General features: G+C 46.1%; 1 protein-coding gene across 1 annotated transcript in view; it reads right to left on the reverse strand.

Moving 5' to 3' along the window:
• LOC310872472 (copine-4-like) overlaps positions 1–20,472 on the reverse strand; it is a gene marked incomplete at both ends in the record, with an annotated part of 83,186 nt that extends 62,714 nt beyond the window's left edge. The window contains 3 exons of the mRNA XM_083784371.1: positions 10,831–11,010; positions 19,316–19,420; positions 20,407–20,472. Coding sequence (XP_083640497.1) covers positions 10,831–11,010; positions 19,316–19,420; positions 20,407–20,472 — 351 coding nt within the window. The remainder of the gene's footprint in view (positions 1–10,830; positions 11,011–19,315; positions 19,421–20,406) is intronic.
• Positions 20,473–21,402: the final 930 nt, after the last annotated feature.

The raw sequence follows: 21,402 nt of genomic DNA on the forward strand, positions 1-21,402 counted from the left end.
AAGAGACTAGGACTAAAACTAAAACTAAAACTAAAACTGTGTGTGTGTGTGTGTGTGTGTGTGTGTGTGTGTGTGTGTGTGTGTGTGTGTGTGTGAGCTCACACAGTCCCAGAACACATACGCTACACGCTCTCATGCTCACCTCACATGACAGCCAGGAGAGAGAGAGAGAGAGAGAGAGAGAGAGGCCTTCAGAGAGACAGAGAGAGAGAGAGAGAGAGAGAGAGAGAGAGAGAGAGAGAGAGGCCTTCAGAGAGACAGAGAGAGAGAGAGAGAGAGGCCTTCAGAGAGACAGAGAGAGAGAGAGAGAGAGAGAGAGAGAGAGAGAGAATCTAAAAACGATGGATTTTTTTGACAGCTCATGCCACACCGACGCTGTGGCCCACTGGGATTTGTCCCGGCATATCACACACACACACACACACACACACACACACACACACACACACACACACAGATCGGCTATTTTCAACAAGTGTATAAAATCAGTCGTTATACGACGGCATCAAGGCCCGACTAAATCAAGTGTAGATTTAGTCGACTAAAACTAACACTAAAACATTCCAGGTGACTAAAATGTGACTAAAACTGAAATTGAAAATTATTCAAAAGACTATTATAATTATGACCAAAAAAAACTAGTGTTTTCACTGAGTCAGACTCTGGGAAGGTTGACAAGAAGTGAGTGAAGGAAGGAGAGACACAGATGGACAGCGGGGGCAGTTTGGCATTTGGTTCTTAATCCATTTTGGGGCGGGAACCCCTTTTGGTGTTATAGCATTATGTTATGCTTTAGCTATTGAAAAATAGCAGATCTACAAGCTCATGAGCTTGTAGGTCTGCTATTTTTTGAAAGATCGAAGAACGACTGACATAGAAACATAGCTTTTTTTCAGAAAACGGTCAGGACGTATAGAAGACATTTTTTAGAATCTGATCTCAGGTCAGAAAGGGTCTAACTATCATTTAGCTGCATGCAGGGGGACCCCTGGCCCTGGGTCTCCCTCCAGGACCCCTGGGGCTCCCCGGACCCCTGGGGGTCCCGGGACCCCACTTTGGGGACACCATGTTGTCTCTTCTTGCCGCTGTGACCATCGGGTGCGACGCGCTGTATACCGTTTATTGACCTTGTGAAGTAACCAGCTGTGGATTTTGAGGCCGTTTGGCAGGTTCAGTTCCCTCTCACTCTCACTCTCTCACTCTCTCTCACTCTCTCCCTCTCCCTCTCCCTCTCCCTCTCCCTCTCCCTCTCCCTCTCCCTCTCACCCTCATCTCTCTCTCTCTCTCCCTCTCACTCACTCTCACCCTCATCTCTCTCTATATATATATATCTATCATATCTATCTCTCTCACTCTCTCACTCAATTCAATTCAACAGGCTTTATTGGCATGACGTTTTACAAGTGTTGCCAAAGCACAATCACAGATATGACGAACAACAACATAACATCATAATATCAATGACATGAAAAATAAAAATATAAAATAAAGCAGGTGGTGCAGAAAATAAAACATGCCATACTGTATGTGTGTCCTACTGGTTGTCCCTTTTCTTGTGACAGGAATTGACATATTTTGCAGCCAAAACTCTCTCTCTCTCTCTCTCTCTCTCTCTCACTCTCTCTCTGTTTACCCAGGGAATGCAAAACCATGGCGTGTCCAATGTGAGTTTTGCATTTTTATTGTTTCTTGATGAAAACCAAAACAAACAAAAACATTGCATTTGCCAGGGCGAATAATGATTATTCTTTCTCTTTGTTGTCCCCGACTAAATTAGTATGCTCTGTACAAATGTAAAAGTTATCACATTGTCTGAGATGTGTATAGGCCTATATGCCCGTGGTATATAGGTCCCTATTAACCCCTTTCGGGACCCTCCATAAAGCTTTTCTGAAATTTGGACGAGTTTTATGTAGGGTCGCTGTTCATGACTATATTTTCGTATGGGAATTCTGGAACCCGGACATTCATATTCTCTCTGAGATCGTATCTGCGGCGTTTGACGTCCTTTTTTTGTATGTGTTATTCTGAATTCGTGAACTTTAAGTACCTATACAAACCGCTGCGAATATCTCCTGTGGCGCGGAAGCCGTTAAGTATTTTTAATCTTTGTTTGACCGATTTGGTCGCTTTATTTCTTCTTGTTTGTTTACCGTTTATTGTACCGCCTCCCGGTGTGCGGTTGGCTTGTGCGGCTACAGTACTGTCCCCTTCGTCTGTACCAGGCCAGTACCTAGAGGTACCTATAGGTTTTTAAAAGAACCTGGGTACCTCTGGAAGCCACACCTCTGATGGGTGTGGTTTAGTCTTAAGGGGTGTGTTTTTTTCACCCACTGTGTAATATAATAAACGGACAGTAGGTGGCAGTAGGACAGAGGCCAGAGCAACTATACATCCCAGCTTGCAAATTAACCAAGTAATAAAAAAAACATGCTGCAAAACTCTTTTAATATATAGATATGCCAGGGACCCCCATTTGGAGAGATATGCTAGGGACCCCCATTTGAAAATATATGCCAGGGACCCCCCATTTGAAGAGATATGCCAGGGACCCCCATTTGAAAATATATGCCAGGGACCCCCATTTGAAAAGATATGCCAGGGACCCCCCATTTGAAGAGATATGCCAGGGACCCCCATTTGAAAATATATGCCAGGGACCCCCCATTTGAAGAGATATGCCAGGGACCCCCATTTGAAAAGATATGCCAGGGACCCCCATTACCCCCAGTTACTTTGTAGATTTTTGATCACATCACAAACACACACATTAACTTTAGCCATATAGCTACACAAGCTTGTGAGCTTGTAGATCTGCTATTTTCTAAAAATTATATATATTTGAAAATTTGCAATGGTATATTATGCATAAAGTGTAATTTCTACTTTTGTTACTTTTGTACTTTTACTCAAGTAAATGTTGCATTACGAACTTTTACTTGTAATTACCAAAGTAGTACTTTTAGTACTTTTTCCAGGGGTATTTGTTTTCTCTTTAAAACAATTCTGGGGTCTACTCAGGTTTTTGAGTGAAGCCCATACAGATCTCCAGCTTCAAGTGTCTCTTTAGACATGCTAATAAGCTGGTCAGGCTACTACTTGGCCTCAACCCCCGAATCCAACTAACACCTCCACACTTTGAAAGGCTGGAAGGGCTTAGGGTTGACAACAGAGTACAGCATCTTGCAATGGGTCTGGTCCACAAGATTCGCTACACACCAAGATGTACTTTCTGAGTTTCTGTGCTTGTTTATTGCAAACTGTTAAATAACCGAGTCAATTAATCAATCAGTTATATACCCCATATTACAATAAAAAACTAAACTAAATGGAAAGTGGAAACTAATGATACATTCAAAACAAACAACCTAATGTTAGGGTTCATGTTGATTGATTTAATACTTTATGAACGGTATGCAGGGGGGGGGGGGAAGCACAGGAAAGCACCTACAGTTTGACGTGAAGTACATTTCACCCTGGTTCCTATATTTTTCATTTAGCATCTAAAGAATGAATCTCAAAAACCTACCAATGTGCTTGCTTGCATTTGTCTCATAGCCAGGACTCTTGACTGGAAGTTCAAACCAGACTCCTGTAGGCTACACTCTCAGAGATAAATGAGGATTCCATTGTATAACTCATTGATGGATTGACTACTTTATTTGCAAGAAACACGCACCTAAAGTAAAGTTGAATACAAACAAGAGTATGATATAAAGCGCTTGTGATAAAAGCGCTATATAAAAGCACAATTTACCAAAAGGATTAACCCCAAGATATGGCCTGTTTCCATTGAGGTCCTGTGTATTCAATTAATCAAAACATACAGCCCAGAAGTTCTGTACGGTTAGGACATGTAACTCAGTTTCCACTTCATTTTGTGTGCAGTGGATGCATACTACTTAACATAACCTGTTTGGCTAGACAGTAGACACTGTGGGGAGAGAGAGTCAAAGACTACTAAAAACTGTCAGATTGCAACAGACTAGCATTTTTAATCAGCACAAACCAGGACAGGCTAAATACAGGCATGTTTGGGTACAGAGCCTGCTTTTAACTAATTCAGATGGCATATGAAAAAAGGGGGTCCTCAGAACAGGGGGTCCTCTCAGAACAGGGGGTCCACAGAACAGGGGGTCCTCTCAGAACAGGGGGTCCACAGAACAGGGGGTCCTCTCAGAACAGGGGGTCCACAGAACAGGGGGTCCTCTCAGAACAGGGGGTCCACAGAACAGGGGGTCCTCTCAGAACAGGGGGTCCACAGAACAGGGGGTCCTCTCAGAACAGGGGGTCCACAGAACAGGGGGTCCTCTCAGAACAGGGGGTCCACAGAACAGGGGGTCCTCTCAGAACAGGGGGTCCACAGAACAGGGGGTCCTCTCAGAACAGGGGGTCCTCTCAGAACAGGGGGTCCACAGAACAGGGGGTCCTCTCAGAACAGGGGGTCCACAGAACAGGGGGTCCACAGAACAGGGGGTCCTCTCAGAACAGGGGGTCCACAGAACAGGGGGTCCTCTCAGAACAGGGGGTCCACAGAACAGGGGGTCCTCTCAGAACAGGGGGTCCTCTCAGAACAGGGGGTCCACAGAACAGGGGGTCCTCTCAGAACAGGGGGTCCACAGAACAGGGGGTCCTCTCAGAACAGGGGGTCCTCTCAGAACAGGGGGTCCTCTCAGAACAGGGGGTCCACAGAACAGGGGGTCCTCTCAGAACAGGGGGTCCACAGAACAGGGGGTCCTCTGTGATGTGATGCTTTTTCCACCACTGCATATTGCTAGAAGCTATTACAATTTACAATTTACAATTTACAATTTAGGCATTTAGCAGACGCTCTTAATCCAGAGCGACTTACATTTGAGCAAAAACAAAAGCATGGGAATACATCACATAAAAGTATTTATCATGAAACATGCGTAAGCTAAGAAAGTAACAGTGGAATATCTATATAGTGAAACTATACATACTATACATACAAACTATACATACACTTATACATATAAACTATACATCTTTACTACTATGCTATACATGTGTACTATGGCGTGCTATGACTACATACAATACAATTACAGTGCTGTCTACATAACATGCTATAAGTCTGTATCAAATGCTATATAATCCAACAGAAATGCTATCTAAGGGTTTAGGGTAAGTGCTATGGGCCATGATGGAGTCTGAAAAGGTGGGTCTTCAGGCTACGGCGGAAGATTGGGAGTGATGCTGCAGTTCTGACTGCAATGGGAAGTGCATTCCACAGTTTTGGAGCCAGAAGGGAGAAGAGTTTGGGACGTGTGGAGCGTTGTCCCTGCGTTTTTAGTGAGGGTACTTCCAGCTTCCCTGTGTTGGCTGATCTGAGTGCGCGGGAGGGTTTGTAGGGTTCAATCATACTTGTAAGATATGGGGGAGCCATACCTTTGGTTGCTTTGAATGCCAGCATCAGAGTTTTGTATTCTGTGCGGGCAGCGACCGGGAGCCAGTGGAGGGAGCGGAGCAGGGGGGAGACATGTGAGAATTTTGGCTGGTTGAAGACCAAGCGAGCTGCTGCATTTTGGATCAGCTGGAGAGGCTTAAGTGCACATGCTGGTAGACCAGTAAGGAGGGAGTTACAATAGTCGAGTTTTGACAAGACTGTTGTCTGGATTAGGAGCTGGGCTGATTCCTGGGTGAGGAACGGTCTAATTCGTTGTATGTTATAGAGTGTGAACCTACAGGATCGAGTGACAGCTGTGATGTGAGCTTTGAACGAGAGCTGACTGTCCAGGATAACACCAAGATTCCTGGCTGTTGGGACAGACGTTACCAGGGCGTTGTCTACGGAAATAGTTAGCTCCCGCATAGGGCAGGACTTAGCTGGGAAGAAGAGAAGCTCAGTCTTGTCTGGGTTCAGCTTGAGATGGTTGGAGGACATCCACTGTGAGATGTCAGCCAGGCATGCAGTGATGCGCTCTTCCACCTGAGTGGTAGAGGGGGGGAAGGATAGGAACAGTTGTGTGTCATCGGCGTAGCAGTGATAGGATATATTGTGAGCAGAGATGATAGTGCCAAGGGATTTAGTGTACAGTGAGAAAAGGAGGGGACCAAGTACAGATCCCTGTGGGACCCCAGTTTGGAGGGTTCGGGGGGATGATAACAGACCTTTCCAGGAAACCTGGTAGGTCCGGTCGGTGAGGTAGGAGGAGAACCACTTTAGTGCCGTTCCACCGATGCCTAGCTCCGCTAGGGTGTCTAGGAGCAGCTGGTGGTTCACTGTGTCAAATGCTGCTGATAGGTCTAGGAGAATCAGTACTGCAGAGTGGGAAGCAGCTTGGGCAGCATGTAGTGCTTCTGTGACTGCCAGCAGGGCAGTTTCTGTGGAGTGGGCCTTCTTGAATCCGGACTGGTTGGGATCCAGCAGGTTGTTCTGTGAGAGATGGAGAGAGAGCTGGTTGGAGACGACACGTTCAATGGTTTTAGAAATAAATGAAAGGAGTGATACCGGTCTGTAGTTCTTGACATCTGAAGGGTCAAGGGTTGGTTTTTTGAGGAGTGGTGTTACTCTGGCTGACTTGAGGGCAGATGGGACGCAGCCTGAGGTTATTGAGGTGTTTATGATGGAGGTGATGAAGGGGAGCAGATCAGGTGTGATGGTTTGGAAGATTGGAGACGGGACAGGGTCAAGAGGACAAGTGGTAGGTCTAGAGGATGTTACTAGTTGTACGACCTCGTCTGGGGAAAGAGGAGAGAAGGAGGACATGCATGGTATGTTGGGGTTGGTGTTGGTTGAGTCAGATGCCACTTTATGTGGGAGGGGAGGAAAGGAGCTGCTGATATCATCAACCTTCTTCTCGAAGTAGTTGACAAAAACATCAGCAGTGAGGGATGAAGGTTGAGTGGGGGGAGGGGGTTTAAGGAGGGAGGTGAAAGTGGAGAAGAGCTTCCTTGGGTTAGAAGTACAGGATTGGATTTTGGTGTGGTAGAAAGAGGTTTTAGCAGTGGTTAGTGAGTGGGCAAAGGCAGAGAGGAGTGAGTGAAAGTGTGAAAGGTCATCTGGTAGCTTCGTCTTGTGCCACTTTCTTTCGGCTGCCCTTAGAGGTGTTCGTTCAGATCTGAGAGTTTCAGATAGCCAGGGAGCCGGTGGACAAGACTTAATAGCTCTGCTCATCATGGGCCGACGCCACCTGGTGGTTGAATAGCTACTCCACACTCCACAATAAACCTGTGGGTGTGGCTGAGAATCTGGGGGTGTGTCTGTGGGTGTGTCTAACATAAATACCCGTAGGTACCCATGGATGTCATTTTGAGATCGAGGAGGAAACGGATAGGATTGTACTGTACGTCCCTGCCTCTGATCTGCTGTGTCATAGCTATAGCGCCACTAGCTAGCCAGATAGGCGGTACAATGAGGTGTCAATAAACAAGGAAGGAAGAGAAGAATCAAAGCGACCAAATCGGTCAAACAAAAATACTTAACAGCTAAACACGTTGTTTATGTTTTATGTATGTCTGCGTACCAGGTGGCAGGATACTGCTGCAACAGGACGCAATGCTCTGTGTCGTCAAAAAGTCAGAAACTTCAGTACCATTGGGTCCTGCTTGGAGGGCTATGTCCCCATATAGTCCAGGTGACTAAAATGTGACTAAAACTAGATGGAAAGCTATTGAAGAGACCACACGACTAAAACAGGGGTGGGCAACTGGCGGCCGGGGGCCACATGCGGCCCCCACCTTCCCTTAATGCGGCCCGGGGGCCACATGCGGCCCCCACCTTCCCTTAATGCGGCCCGGGGGCCACATGCGGCCCCCACCTTCCCTTAATGCGGCCCGGGGGCCACATGCGGCCCCCACCTTCCCTTAATGCGGCCCGGGGGCCACATGCGGCCCCCACCTTCCCTTAATGCGGCCCGGGGGCCACATGCGGCCCCCACCTTCCCTTAATGCGGCCCGGGGGCCACATGCGGCCCCCACCTTCCCTTAATGCGGCCCAGGGGCCACATGCGGCCCCCACCTTCCCTTAATGCGGCCCAGGGGCCACATGCGGCCCCCACCTTCCCTTAATGCGGCCCTCAGGTTAATGTCAGAATACTGATATAGTATTGATTTCAGTTACAATTCCAAACCCGCTTTAATTACTTAATGACTAGTATTAAATGACTAGAACTTAATGACTAGTATTAAATGACTAGTACTTAATGACTAGTATTAAATGACTAGTACTTAATGACTAGTATTAAATGACTAGAACTTAATGACTAGTATTAAATGACTAGAACTTAATGACTAGTATTAAATGACTAGTATTAAATGACTAGAACTTAATGACTAGTATTAAATGACTAGTACTTAATGACTAGTATTAAATGACTAGTATTAAATGACTAGTACTTAATGACTAGTATTAAATGACTAGTACTTAATGACTAGTATTAAATGACTAGTATTAAATGACTAGTATTAAATGACTAGTATTAAATGACTAGAACTTAATGACTAGTATTAAATGACTAGTAGGCTACTTAATGACTAGTATTAAATGACTAGTAGGCTACTTAATGACTAGTATTAAAATGTTATTGTCTTTTTGTGTCCAATGTAGTTATGTTAAAGGGAGACTTTACCCTTTTTGCAAAACAATATATGTTAATGACGTTTAGAAGCTTTAGAACACTTTCCTGGAGATCTTTATGTGTGTAATGTGTGGTTTTAGATATTTTAGATTGTAGCAGTGAGCACAGAGTCTCTGATGTCATGGACACTGGGCTCACTTCCTTCCTGGACTACATTTTGTCTCAGTAAGACAGCACTCCCCCTATCCACAATGAGGAGCAGTGCACCAAAAAATTATGGGAATTGTAGTCCAGGAAGGTAGTGAGACCAGTGTCCATGACATCAGAGACACTGGGCTCACTGCTACAATCTAAACTAGAAAAAGTGCCCTTCTGGGCACAGGTCTCCACCAGGATAGGAATAGCGCCACCTTGAGGCTGAGTTGAAATTGTTCATGTGGCATTTCGTCCTCGGCCTAGTGGGAATGTGCGTGCACAATTTCACGGAAATCACGCGATGTGTTCATAATTTGCAGCATTTTGTTTGAAATTGAGCACTCCTGTGAACTTTGGAAGCCAATCTTAACCAATCAGGATGGAGTCTGAGAAATCTGAAAGACCCGTTTCGTTGAATGGCTCTAGAGAGACTGTGTACCAATTTGCGCGATGTTTGGACAAAATCTGTAGGTGTACTGTGCAAAAACTTGTTTTGCACAAAGCGGCCTCCTGGTGGCGCTATAACAGGCCGTTCTGGAAATTTTGGGGCAGAGGTTCATCGTTGGCATCCAGGGAGTGTGTGTGCAAAATTTGGCATCGACCAGGTTAACGGTGGCCGAGATTAGCTGCTCACGGACACACACACGGACGGACGGACGGACGGACACACACACGGACGGACGGAGTGCAAAACATACTCTCCCCCCATGCCTTCGGCCTGGTGGAGACAAATATCTAAAACCACATATTACACACATAAAGACCCCCAGGAAAGTGTTCTAAAGCTTCTAAACGTCATTAACATATATTATTTTGTAAAAAGGGTGAAGTGTCCCTTTAACAGTTCATAAACTTAACAGGATTCCAATTGAAAAGTAGCAAAAAAGATATTCAGGTTTTCAAATTCAAATTTAGCAAAAAATAGCTGATCTACAAGCTCAAAATGCGACGCGTTTTGAGCTTGTAGATCGGCTATTCTTGCTACAACAGTAATATGCACTGTCTGTGGCCCCTCTGGAGTGAGTGCGGAAATATAATTGGCCCTCTCTCCATCATCAAAGTTGCCCACCTCTGGACTAAAACATTAAAAAAAAATCTAAATCTAAAAAGACAACCACAAGATTTGTGCAACATTTCATGGCTCACGGCATTGAAGCTCTAAAATGCGCTGGACTTCAACACAATCCCAACTGGACAGTTTTTAGGACAAAGACGTTTTAATGAAAAACAGTGGATTAAGAACCTCAACACGGATTTTCCTGGAGGCTTAAACATGGCCTAAAATCAGATCTTGAACACAACAAAACTTAAACTCAGGATTAAAACTGGAGAAATCTAAAAGTGATTGGATCAGACTTCCTTCGGATACATGGCGAATGCATTTATTCCTTGCATTGTGCCTACACATGTTGAGACCTTCGGTCGCAACATGTGTATAGGCACAGTAACCTGACTCTGCCAGATGGGGGCGGTATTGGGTAACCATGTTCCCCAACACAGCACTCATCTGGGATCTCTCAGGGAGTTGAGCTGACAAAAATCCGTTCCGTACCGAACCAATCAGCGTGAGCTAAGGGCGGGATATGTGCAAAACCGGATGTGAAGCTATATAGACACGTCAATATGATTGGTTGTGTTTGCACGCCCACACGGTGATAGACAGACGGTCCCATCCAATCATCTACCAAGTATCTTGAAAAAAAGGAACAGCCCCGTCATCAGATTTGCTTCCGCGATCCCAGATCCCAATAAGCTGTGAAACACATTTGTGTAGCAAGCTTCTTGGATATGGCAGCGTCAGGTTAAAGGCACAGTGCACTGAAGTTTTTTAATTCCCCCCCCCCACACTCACCTGTCCTAAGGTACACTCCATGGCTCCTCCCCCCCCACACTCACCTGTCCTAAGGTGCACTCTATGGCTCCTCCCCCCCCACACTCACCTGTCCTAAGGTACACTCCATGGCTCCTCCCCCCCCACACTCACCTGTCCTAAGGTACACTCCATGGCTCCTCCCCCCCCCACACTCACCTGTCCTAAGGTGCACTCCATGGCTCCTCCCCCACCCCCCCCCCCCCGCCCCCCCACACTCACCTGTCCTAAGGTGCACTCCATGGCTCCCAGGAAGTCTGCGTCGCGGAGGCCATTGTGGGCGGAGCTGATGTCGTGCAGCTCGAAGCGGAGCCTCTGGACCTCCTCGAAGTAGAAGTCCACCAGGAAGATCTTGGAGAAGACGGGGTTAATGCTGCTGCGGATCACCTCCGTCCGGTCCACCTGCGTGTGACGAGGGAGCACAGCCAGGCCGGGAAAACACCCACATTATTAGCCCATTCTGACCTGAGATCAGATTCATAACGAGGTTTCCACTAGGACACACACTGGTCTGATTATAACCCATTCTGACCCGAGATCAGATTCTATAAAAATGTCAGTCGTTCTTCGATTTTTTCAAAGAATAGCAGACCTATTTTTCAATAGCTAAAGCATAACATAACGCTAACACCAAAAGTGGTTACCAAAATGGGTTTAAAAAGCAGTGTTGTTTTCGTCGACTAAAACTAAGACGAAAAATGTTCGTCGACTGCCCTATTTTCACTGACAAAAACAAATGGAGACTAAGCTACGATGACTAAAACTAAGACTAAATATACTGACGATTTTGTTGACAAATAAAAACTAGACTAAAATGTTAGGAAGGGACTAGTGGACAAGAGATCCAGTGTAAGTCATTTTACACTTTGGTTGCATGCTGAAAATACAGCAACGCGTCGCGCTGCGACGCGTTGTGAGCTTGTAGATCGGCTATTTTCAGCAAGTGTAAAAACAGTCCTTACGACGGCATCAATGCCCACCAAAATACATTTTAGTCGACTAAAATCTTATGACATTTAGTCGACTAAAACTAGACTAACACTAAGACATTCCAGGTGACTAAAATGTGACTAAAACTAAATGAAGTTTCAGTCCAAAGACTATGACTAAACTGAAATAGAAATTTGCTGCCAAAAACAACACTGGATCACAGCGAGGCCGGGAAAACACCCACATTAGACGAATCCCATTGAGTCATCAGTGCCCATATACGCGAGGCGGGGTTGGCGAAAGGGCCTTTCTGTGTGGAGTTTGCATGTTCTCCCCATGTCCCCTAGGGTAGGTACCCTCACATGTTCTCCCCGTGTCCCCTAGGGTAGTTACCCTCACATGTTCTCCTCGTGTCCCCTAGGGTAGGTACCCTCACATGTTCTCCCCCGTGTCCCCCTAGGGTAGGTACCCTCACATGTTCTCCCCGTGTCCCCTAGGGTAGGTACCCTCACATGTTCTCCCCGTGTCCCCTAGGGTAGTTACCCTCACATGTTCTCCTCGTGTCCCCTAGGGTAGGTACCCTCACATGTTCTCCTCGTGTCCCCTAGGGTAGGTACCCTCACATGTTCTCCTCGTGTCCCCTAGGGTAGGTACCCTCACATGTTCTCCTCGTGTCCCCTAGGGTAGGTACCCTCACATGTTCTCCTCGTGTCCCCTAGGGTAGGTACCCTCACATGTTCTCCTCGTGTCCCCTAGGGTAGGTACCCTCACATGTTCTCCCCGTGTCCCCTAGGGTAGTTACCCTCACATGTTCTCCCCGTGTCCCCTAGGGTAGGTACCCTCACATGTTCTCCCCGTGTCCCCTAGGGTAGGTACCCTCACATGTTCTCCCCGTGTCCCCTAGGGTAGGTACCCTCACATGTTCTCCCCGTGTCCCCTAGGGTAGGTACCGTCACATGTTCTCCCCGTGTCCCCTAGGGTAGTTACCCTCACATGTTCTCCCCGTGTCCCCTAGGGTAGTTACCCTCACATGTTCTCCCCGTGTCCCCTAGGGTAGGTACCCTCACATGTTCTCCCCGTGTCCCCTAGGGTAGGTACCCTCACATGTTCTCCCCATGTCCCCTAGGTAGGTACCCTCACATGTTCTCCCCGTGTCCCCTAGGGTAGGTACCCTCACATGTTCTCCTCGTGTCCCCTATGGGTAGGTACCCTCACATGTTCTCCCCGTGTCCCCTAGGGTAGGTACCCTCACATGTTCTCCTCGTGTCCCCTATGGGTAGGTACCCTCACATGTTCTCCCCGTGTCCCCTAGGGTAGGTACCCTCACATGTTCTCCCCGTGTCCCCTAGGGTAGGTACCCTCACAAAAAACATGCAGTAATCCTGTTCTCTAAACTGCCTCCCCCTGGCCAGCCGGGGAGCCTGATGGAGGGGAAAGGAACTGGTTGGAATAACGTGTTCCTTCCACGCGCTACGTCCAACCAGGGAAACTCAGGTGAAAAGAAGCAGCTTGGACTCCTCATGCATAGAAGGAAGCACGAGTTCAGTCCGCTGCCCCCCTCAGTTTGGCAGAGGAAGTGTATTGCCAAGGATTACATTAGATAATTGACACATGGGATAAAGATTTTAAGTAAAAAAAATAAATGAAGAGAGAAAAAGCACTGCTATACGAGCTTGTAGATCTGCTATTTTTTTTAATCGTGAAAATTAACAGACCTACAAGCGAGTGCCGCGCTACGAGCTTGTATAGATCTGCTATTTTTCAACAGCTAAAGCATATAACATAATGCTTAGAACACCGAAAGGGGAGTTCTCACCCAGAATGGATTAAACCATTCTGAACGGGAACACATTTTGGTGTTAGCATCATGTCATGCTTTAGCTATTGAAAAACAGCAGATCTACAAGCTCATAGCGCGCCACCGAGTGGCGCGCTACGAGCTTGTAGGTCTGCTATTTTTTTTTAAATCAAAGAACGACTGACATTTTTTTAGAATCTGATCTCAGGTCAGAATGGGTTCATCAGAACCAGTGTGTGTGTGTCCAGTGGAAACCTCGTATGAATCTGATCTCAGGTCAGAATGGATTAAATGAGCAGTTTGACTTTTCCCCCCAATAAAGTGTTATGAGGTGTTTTATACAACTAAGCTCGTTTGGAGAGATTTTTACACCTCGGATGTAGCTCTTTCAGAGCGCTCCGCACGCGCACGCACATACACCCGCGCACGCATGAACACACACGCACCCACACACACGCGCGCGCACACACAGTCATTATTGCATGGCTTTGCACCTCTCAACGTGATAATTGGTGATTCTTTTTCCAGACGGATATATAAAGTCGTGCTTGCAGGCAAGCTGTTCCCCGCACCAACGTATAAATAGAGACGGTGGAAGCTGATAGCGGTGAGTTATATCTCACATATCGCTGTCAGGGGGCGATCAGAGGAGCCAAAAGCAGTACGACCAAAAAAGGCAGGCGAAGATTCACAGTTCAGGACGTTTATTAACCCGTTCTGACCCGAGATCAGATTCATACGAGGTTTCCACCGGACACACACTGGGTCTGATTAACCCATTCTGACCGGAGATCAGATTCTAAAAAAATGTCAGTCGTTCTTAGATTTTTCAAAAAATAGCAGACCTACAAGCTCGTAGCGCGCCACTCGGTGGCGCGCTATGAGCTTGTAGATCTGCTATTTTTCAATAGCTATAAAGCACGACATGATGCCGACACCAAAATGGGTTCCCGTTCAGAATGGGTTAAACTATAAGTTCCCATAAAATGGGGCATGGGCAAAAACAAGGGACACAGTAAACACAGCTGACATGAAATGAGGATCTGACATTAAAGGGACTGAACAAACTGGGGTTTATAAATAGACAAAGAGTAACTAGACACACAGGGCCGGATCTACCATATGGGCACTTTGGGCACGTGCCCAGGGGCCCTTGGGCACCAGGGGCCCCTCAAAAAAATTAATAATAATAATGTTTTTTTCATTTTCACAGAAAATGTCCCTGCTAATCCGAATGAAATAAATGGTGTCTAAAAAGATCAGTGTTTTATTGTTGCATTTGTTGGTGAGAAGGGCAGCTGAAAAGTGCAAATTGTGTGTGTAAAGCAGCAACAATGCGCTAGATTGGCTGTCACTCTGGGGGGGGGGGGGTAGGCGACCGGAAATAGGCCAATATAACGGCATAAAACCGCCCCAAAACGGCTCCAAAAAACAGCAAAAATGTTGCGCACGGGTGAAGGGGGGGCCCTTCGAGCTTCAGTGCCCAGGGGCCCTCAGAGGTGTTAATCTGGCCCTGTAGACACAGGTGAACTCAAAATACAATCAAACACAGGATATAGGCTATAACGGTATAGCTCTGGTCCATAGCTCTAATGCGCGCATTAGAGCTATGTTACTCTCAACTTCCGCCGCTCGCATGAACGCAGACCAGCCTCTATACTCTTTGGCGTAAATAAAAAGAATGCTTCTGCTACTCACCGAAACAAAAGGCGGGTTGTGTCACTAGAAAGCCTTTCCTTAGTGGAGGCTGCGCGTCGGGGTCTGCCTACGCCCTCAGCCAGTGTAAAATACCCGGTAACCTGAGACCTCTCGTGGCTTATTGCTTAAAGATGGAGTGCCACAATTTTTGTATTTTTCCAGTTTTTCATGTGTCTATGAGGTGACAGTATACTTCATTAGACACCCTGGAGTTGTTTTTATGTGCAATGGTGTATTAACTTTGTATTTAGGGTTTCTTCCTGGAGGCTGAACCCTTGACAGTCAAACGGGCCAATGAAGTAAACAGTAATATAGTGACACCACACTATCAGCCCCTCCCCTAACTCCTCCCCCTTTATCATACAACAACAGCTGTGGGTGCGGCTTCAGTTCAGGTGGATCACCACCCATCACCACCCACCAGGCAAACCAGGCATACTTAATGAACTGGTGCGTGTGTCCACATAAAAGCATGATTTTAACAAATACTGTACACTTTTTGGAAAAAAGTTCTTCCCCATATATTGTAATAATACCTGATGATCATGTTTTAGGGTGGAAAAAAATGGTGGCACTCCATCTTTAAGGATAGCACAGCAAACAAACAGCAGTCTGTAGTCTATAGTTAAAGGACCACTTCACCACTTTTCAACCTATTTTCATATAACTGGTCCTCACTAATAATCATGAATAAATTGTGCAATTTTTTTCTACTCTGTGTCTCATAGGAGGGCTGTGGGCAGTTCAGAAACCGTCTTCCAGTGACATCATCAATGGGAAATACAAGATAATATAAACTGCAGGCTTTCTAGTCCTGAAAAGTTGCAATGCGAAAATGGAAGCCATCGTTCTCACGATAATGAAAATCGAAATATTTTTGTAAAAAGATCTCGTTTAAAAAAAACCAATCGGCCTAATGATGATGTCACTGGAAGACGGTTTCTAAATTGCCCACAGCCCTCCTATGAGACACAGACTGAGTAGAAAAAAATCGTGCCATTTTTTCATGATTATTAGTGAGGACCTATTATATGAAGATAGGTTGAAAAGTGGTGAAGTGGTCCTTTAAGTAGCACAGCAAACAAACAGCAGTCTGTATAGTCTATAGTTAAGGAGCACAGCAAACAATTCAGAACCATTCAGCGATATCCAGCAGAAGCACAACAACAACAAACAACTGGGTCTTTTGTATACGACAGATAACCAGCAGTGACTCTCGCGCACGCACGCGCACACACACACACACGCACACACACGCGCGCACACACACACACACACACACGCACACACACACACACGCGCGCACAGGAAGACTTAAGGCTTATAAGAATGATTTCTCTCCTTCTCTCTCTCTCCTTCTCTCTCTCTCTCTCTCACATTCCAAATATTGGAAATAAAAAAAGTTTTTCGTGATTATTAACACGTTTTTCAAAAGAATATAAAAGGCTTTCTCAAAACCTCACACACACAAAATGCCCAAAGCCATAATTATGACTCTCCTTTTTGCAAGATGGCTCTTTGCCCTCAAATCTCTTCTTGACGGTTCAGAACATGGAAGTCGTGTTTTCATTTGGTATGAAACACCACAGCACAGCCATATTTTCAAATGCCAGCTCACACACACAAATGCCCAACAGCCTGGAATAAATTACCACTGCGGATCAGACAGACATATTTAAGACACAGCTTAAGACTCACCTTTTTACTCTTTGCTTTTAGTTGAGTTTTAAAATATCTGTTCTTATCCATTTTGGGGGCGGGAACCCCTTTTGGTGTTAGCATCATGTTATGCTTTAGCAATTGAAAAATAGCAGATCTGGTCTGCTATTTTTTGAAAAATCGAAGAACGACTGACATAGAAACATAGCTTTTTCAGAAAACTGTCAGGATGTAGAAGAACATTTTGTTTTAGAATCTGATCTCAGGTCAAAGAATGGGTTAAAATAACGTCCAAGTCTTGGCCCCGTGACATGATCCAGTACATCCAGGAACCGTTTAGCCGCTTTCTTCCAGAACCACCAAACAGAACAGTTCTAAATGGGCTTCATGGACATTAAGTATGTCTGCCAGGCAACACACCTGCAACCACTGATTGGGTCCCAAATTGGGCCGAACCATTTCCTTTCAATTATCTGTGGGCGAGGTGTGTGTGTGTGTGTGTGTGTGTGTGTGTGTGTGTGTGTGTGTGTGTGTGTGTGTGTGTGTGTGTGTGTGTGTGTGTGTGTGTGTGTGTTCAAAGAGGGACTCCGAAAACAAAGTGAGTGAGAAGAAAAGTTATACATCTACAAGCCTATATTAAACGTACTGTTACTGTCTTTTGTGTGTGTGTGTGTGTGTGTGTGTGTGTGTGTGTGTGTGTGTGTGTGTGTGTGTGTGTGTGTGTGTGTGTGTGTGTGTGTGTGATATGTGACCCCTTCCAGTATTTTCACCCACAAGTCGGCTCTAATGAAACTCCCCAATAGACCAAAATCATTTTTTTTTTGTGGTTTTCGTTTTAGCCACATTAACACAGTTGGAATGGGATACATACATATACATATATATATATATATATATATATATATATATATATATATATATACACACACACTGTATATATGTACCTTTATTGAAAAAGGATATCCCCTTGAGATGCATCATCTCGTTTTCGAGGGGGTCCAGCAACATACAGCAAATACAGAGCGATACAATAGACAGAAACGTTACAACAAGTACATCCATGCATACATTACGAAACAAAAAACAGAAAAGCTCTCCCAAGCTGGCCGCTCCCACCCCACCTAATCACCCAGAGAATAAGGGGCTTAATGCAACACGGTATAATGGACATAGATCATAAATAAAATAAAATAGATGAAAAAAGACAAAATCAGAAACAAACTGTTACATATACTGTGTGGCATCATGTGCACAAAATGCTTTAGCGTCATATGGATGTGACTATGTCTTGTATATATGCATTTTATTTTATTATTTTATTGTAAACCCATCTATAGACTTTCAAGCACCAAACAATGTGTCCATAATTATATGTTTGTATTTTATGTTGTGGTTCGCTGTAGCAAATCCCAAACAATCCCCAAGGTCGCTTATAACAAGCCAACGTGGCAACAACAGCCGCGGTCACAGACAGACAGACAGAGTCCCACCTGTTTACTTTGCCAGACGTTTTGCCAATCAACCATCCAATATCACGCCTGAGGGCTTTCCGCCGGGGGAAGGGGGGGGGGGGGGGGGGGGGTCTGGTGGCGTCCCGCCAGGGATGTGTTCAGATTGGAGAGAAAAAACGAGGGGGTGACTGCCGGTTCAGGCAGTTAAGCCATTCCGAACGGGAGCGCATTTTGGTGTCAGCATCATGTTATGCTTTAGCTATTGAAAAATAGCAGATCTACAAGCTCATAGCGCGCCACCGAGTGGCGCGCTACGAGCTTGTAGGTCTGCTATTTTTTGAAAAATCGAAGAACGACTGACATTTTTTAGAATCTGATCTCGGGTCAGACTGGGTTAATCAGACCAGTGTGTTGTCCAGTGGAAACCTCGTATGAATCTGATCTCAGGTCAGAATGGGTTAAGCCTGATGTACATTTTAGATATGCGCAGGTGGCCGGCTCCACGCGTATGAAAATAATGAATACATTTTTTTTTTTTTAAGGCCTGCCTGTCTGTCTACGAGGCGAGCTCGATCCCGACACGGTCGCACTGTGTGAGCTTGTAGATCTGAGCTTGTTGTAGATCAGAGCTTGTAGATCTGAGCTTTTTGTAGATCTGAGCTTGTAGATCAGAGCTTGTAGATCAGAGCTTGTAGATCTGAGCTTCGGTTGTGAGAGACATTTGTTTCTAATTAATTAAAAAAAATTAACCATTGAGATATCCGTCTCGATCAGAGCGCAGCGCGTCACCCCCGCTCTTTATCAAATATCAATCTCTCTCGTCTCTCCCAACACACACACACACACACACACACACACACACACACACACACACACACACACACACACACACACACACCACGAAAACAGCTGATCTGCACGCTGACAGCGTAGCTTAATTGCTCCTTAGCTGTTCCTCGTTAATTTGTTCCACCTGCGTATGAATGCAGCTTCAGAAGCGCATTGAAGTGGGCAAGTGTGTGTGTGTGTGTGTGTGTGTGTGTGTGTGTGTGTGTGCGTGCGTGCCGTGCCGTGCCGTGCCGTGCGTGTGTGCGTGCGTGCGTGCGTGCGTGCGTGCGTGTGCATGTGCATGTGTGTGTGTGTTTGTGCGTGCGTGCGTGTCGTGCATTACCTCGAACCACTGGCCATGCGACTGCATCTTGAGCACCACACAGGGGTCGGGCTTGGAGAGCGCGTCGCGGTCCGAGATCCCTCGGGACGCCACCCTCAGCTCCACCTGATTGGTCAGACACATTTTGGGGGCGGGAACCCCCTTTTGGTGTTATAGCATCATGTTGTGCTTTATTATAGGTATTGAAAAAATAGCAGACCTACAAGCTCGTAGCGCGCCACCGAGTGGCGCGCTACGAGCTTGTAGATCTGCTATTTTTGAAGAAAATCGATGAACGACTGACATAGAAACATAGCTTTTTCAGAAAACTGTCAGGATGTAGAAGATTTCTTTTTAGAATCTGATCTCAGGTCAGAATGGGAAACTGTCAGGATGTAGAGGACATGTTTAGAATCTGATCTCAGGTCAGAATGGGTTAACTAATGACTGTCAGGATGTAGAAGACATGTTTAGAATCTGATCTCAGGTCAGAATGGGAAACTGTCAGGATGTAGAGGACATGTTTAGAATCTGATCTCAGGTCAGAATGAAAACTGTCAGGATGTAGAAGACATGTTTAGAATCTGATCTCAGGTCAGAATGGGTTAACTAATGACTGTCAGGATGTAGAAGACATGTTTAGAATCTGATCTCAGGTCAGAATCGGAAACTGTCAGGATGTAGAAGACATGTTTAGAATCTGATCTCAGGTCAGAATGGGAAACTGTCAGGATGTAGAAGACATGTTTAGAATCTGATCTCAGGTCAGAATGGGAAACTGTCAGGATGTAGAGGACATGTTTAGAATCTGATCTCAGGTCAGAATGAAAACTGTCAGGATGTAGAAGACATGTTTAGAATCTGATCTCAGGTCAGAATGAAAACTGTCAGGATGTAGAAGACATGTTTAGAATCTGATCTCAGGTCAGAATGGGTTAACTAATGAAACTGTCAGGATGTAGAGGACATGTTTAGAATCTGATCTCAGGTCAGAATGGGAAACTGTCAGGATGTAGAGGACATGTTTAGAATCTGATCTCAGGTCAGAATGGGTTAACTAATGAAACTGTCAGGATGTAGAGGACATGTTTATAATCTGATCTCAGATCCACCTTAGTGAGACAGGGAGAGCTGATGAAGCCCAGCGTGGCCTCCGCAGACTCATAGATGTTGCTCATGATGCTGCTGGACTGGTCTGGACTGGTTCTGGACTGGACTGGACTGGACTGGTCTGGACTGGACTGGTTCTGGACTGGTTCTGGACTGGTTCTGTACTGGTCTGGTCTGGTCTGGACTGGTTCTGGACTGGACTGGTTCTGGACTGGTTCTGGACTGGACTGGTTCTGGACTGGTTCTGGACTGGTTCTGGACTGGTTCTGGACTGGTTCTGGACTGGTTCTGTACTGGTCTGGTCTGGACTGGTTCTGGACTGGTCTGGTTCTGGTTCTGGTTCTGGACTGGTTCTGGACTGGTTCTGGACTGGTTCTGGACTGGACTGGTTCTGGACTGGTTCTGGACTGGTTCTGTACTGGTCTGGTCTGGTCTGGACTGGTTCTGGACTGGACTGGTTCTGGACTGGTTCTGGACTGGTTCTGGACTGGACTGGTCTGGAGTGGTCTGGAGTGGAACGGTCTGGACACGTAGTCTGTGCTGTTGTCCCCCGCCGACTCTGGACACCGGACTCTGGACTCTGGGACACTGGACTCTGGACACCGGACTCTGGACTCTGGGACACTGGACTCTGGACACTGGACTCTGGACTCTGGGACTCTGGACACTGGACTCTGGACACTGGACTCTGGGACACTGGACTCTGGACACTGGACTCTGGACTCTGGGACTCTGGACACTGGACTCTGGACTCTGGACCCTGGGTACTGGACTCTGGGACACTGGACTCTGGAAAACGCAGTCTGTCCTGTCCCCCCGGCACACTGGACACTGGAGACTGGACTCTGACTTTGTCTGTCCTGTCCCCCCCTGGCACGCTGGACAGTGGACTGGACACACAGTCTTTCTGTCCCTCACACTGCAGAGAGAGAGAGAGAGAGAGAGAGAGAGAGACACTCAGTGACACAGACAGAACTGGCTGCCTGTAGATTGGAGAA

Source organism: Protomyctophum parallelum (genome assembly GCF_964188405.1).
Source record: "Protomyctophum parallelum genome assembly, chromosome: 1".
In the NCBI taxonomy this organism is placed as follows: Eukaryota; Metazoa; Chordata; class Actinopteri; order Myctophiformes; family Myctophidae; genus Protomyctophum; species Protomyctophum parallelum.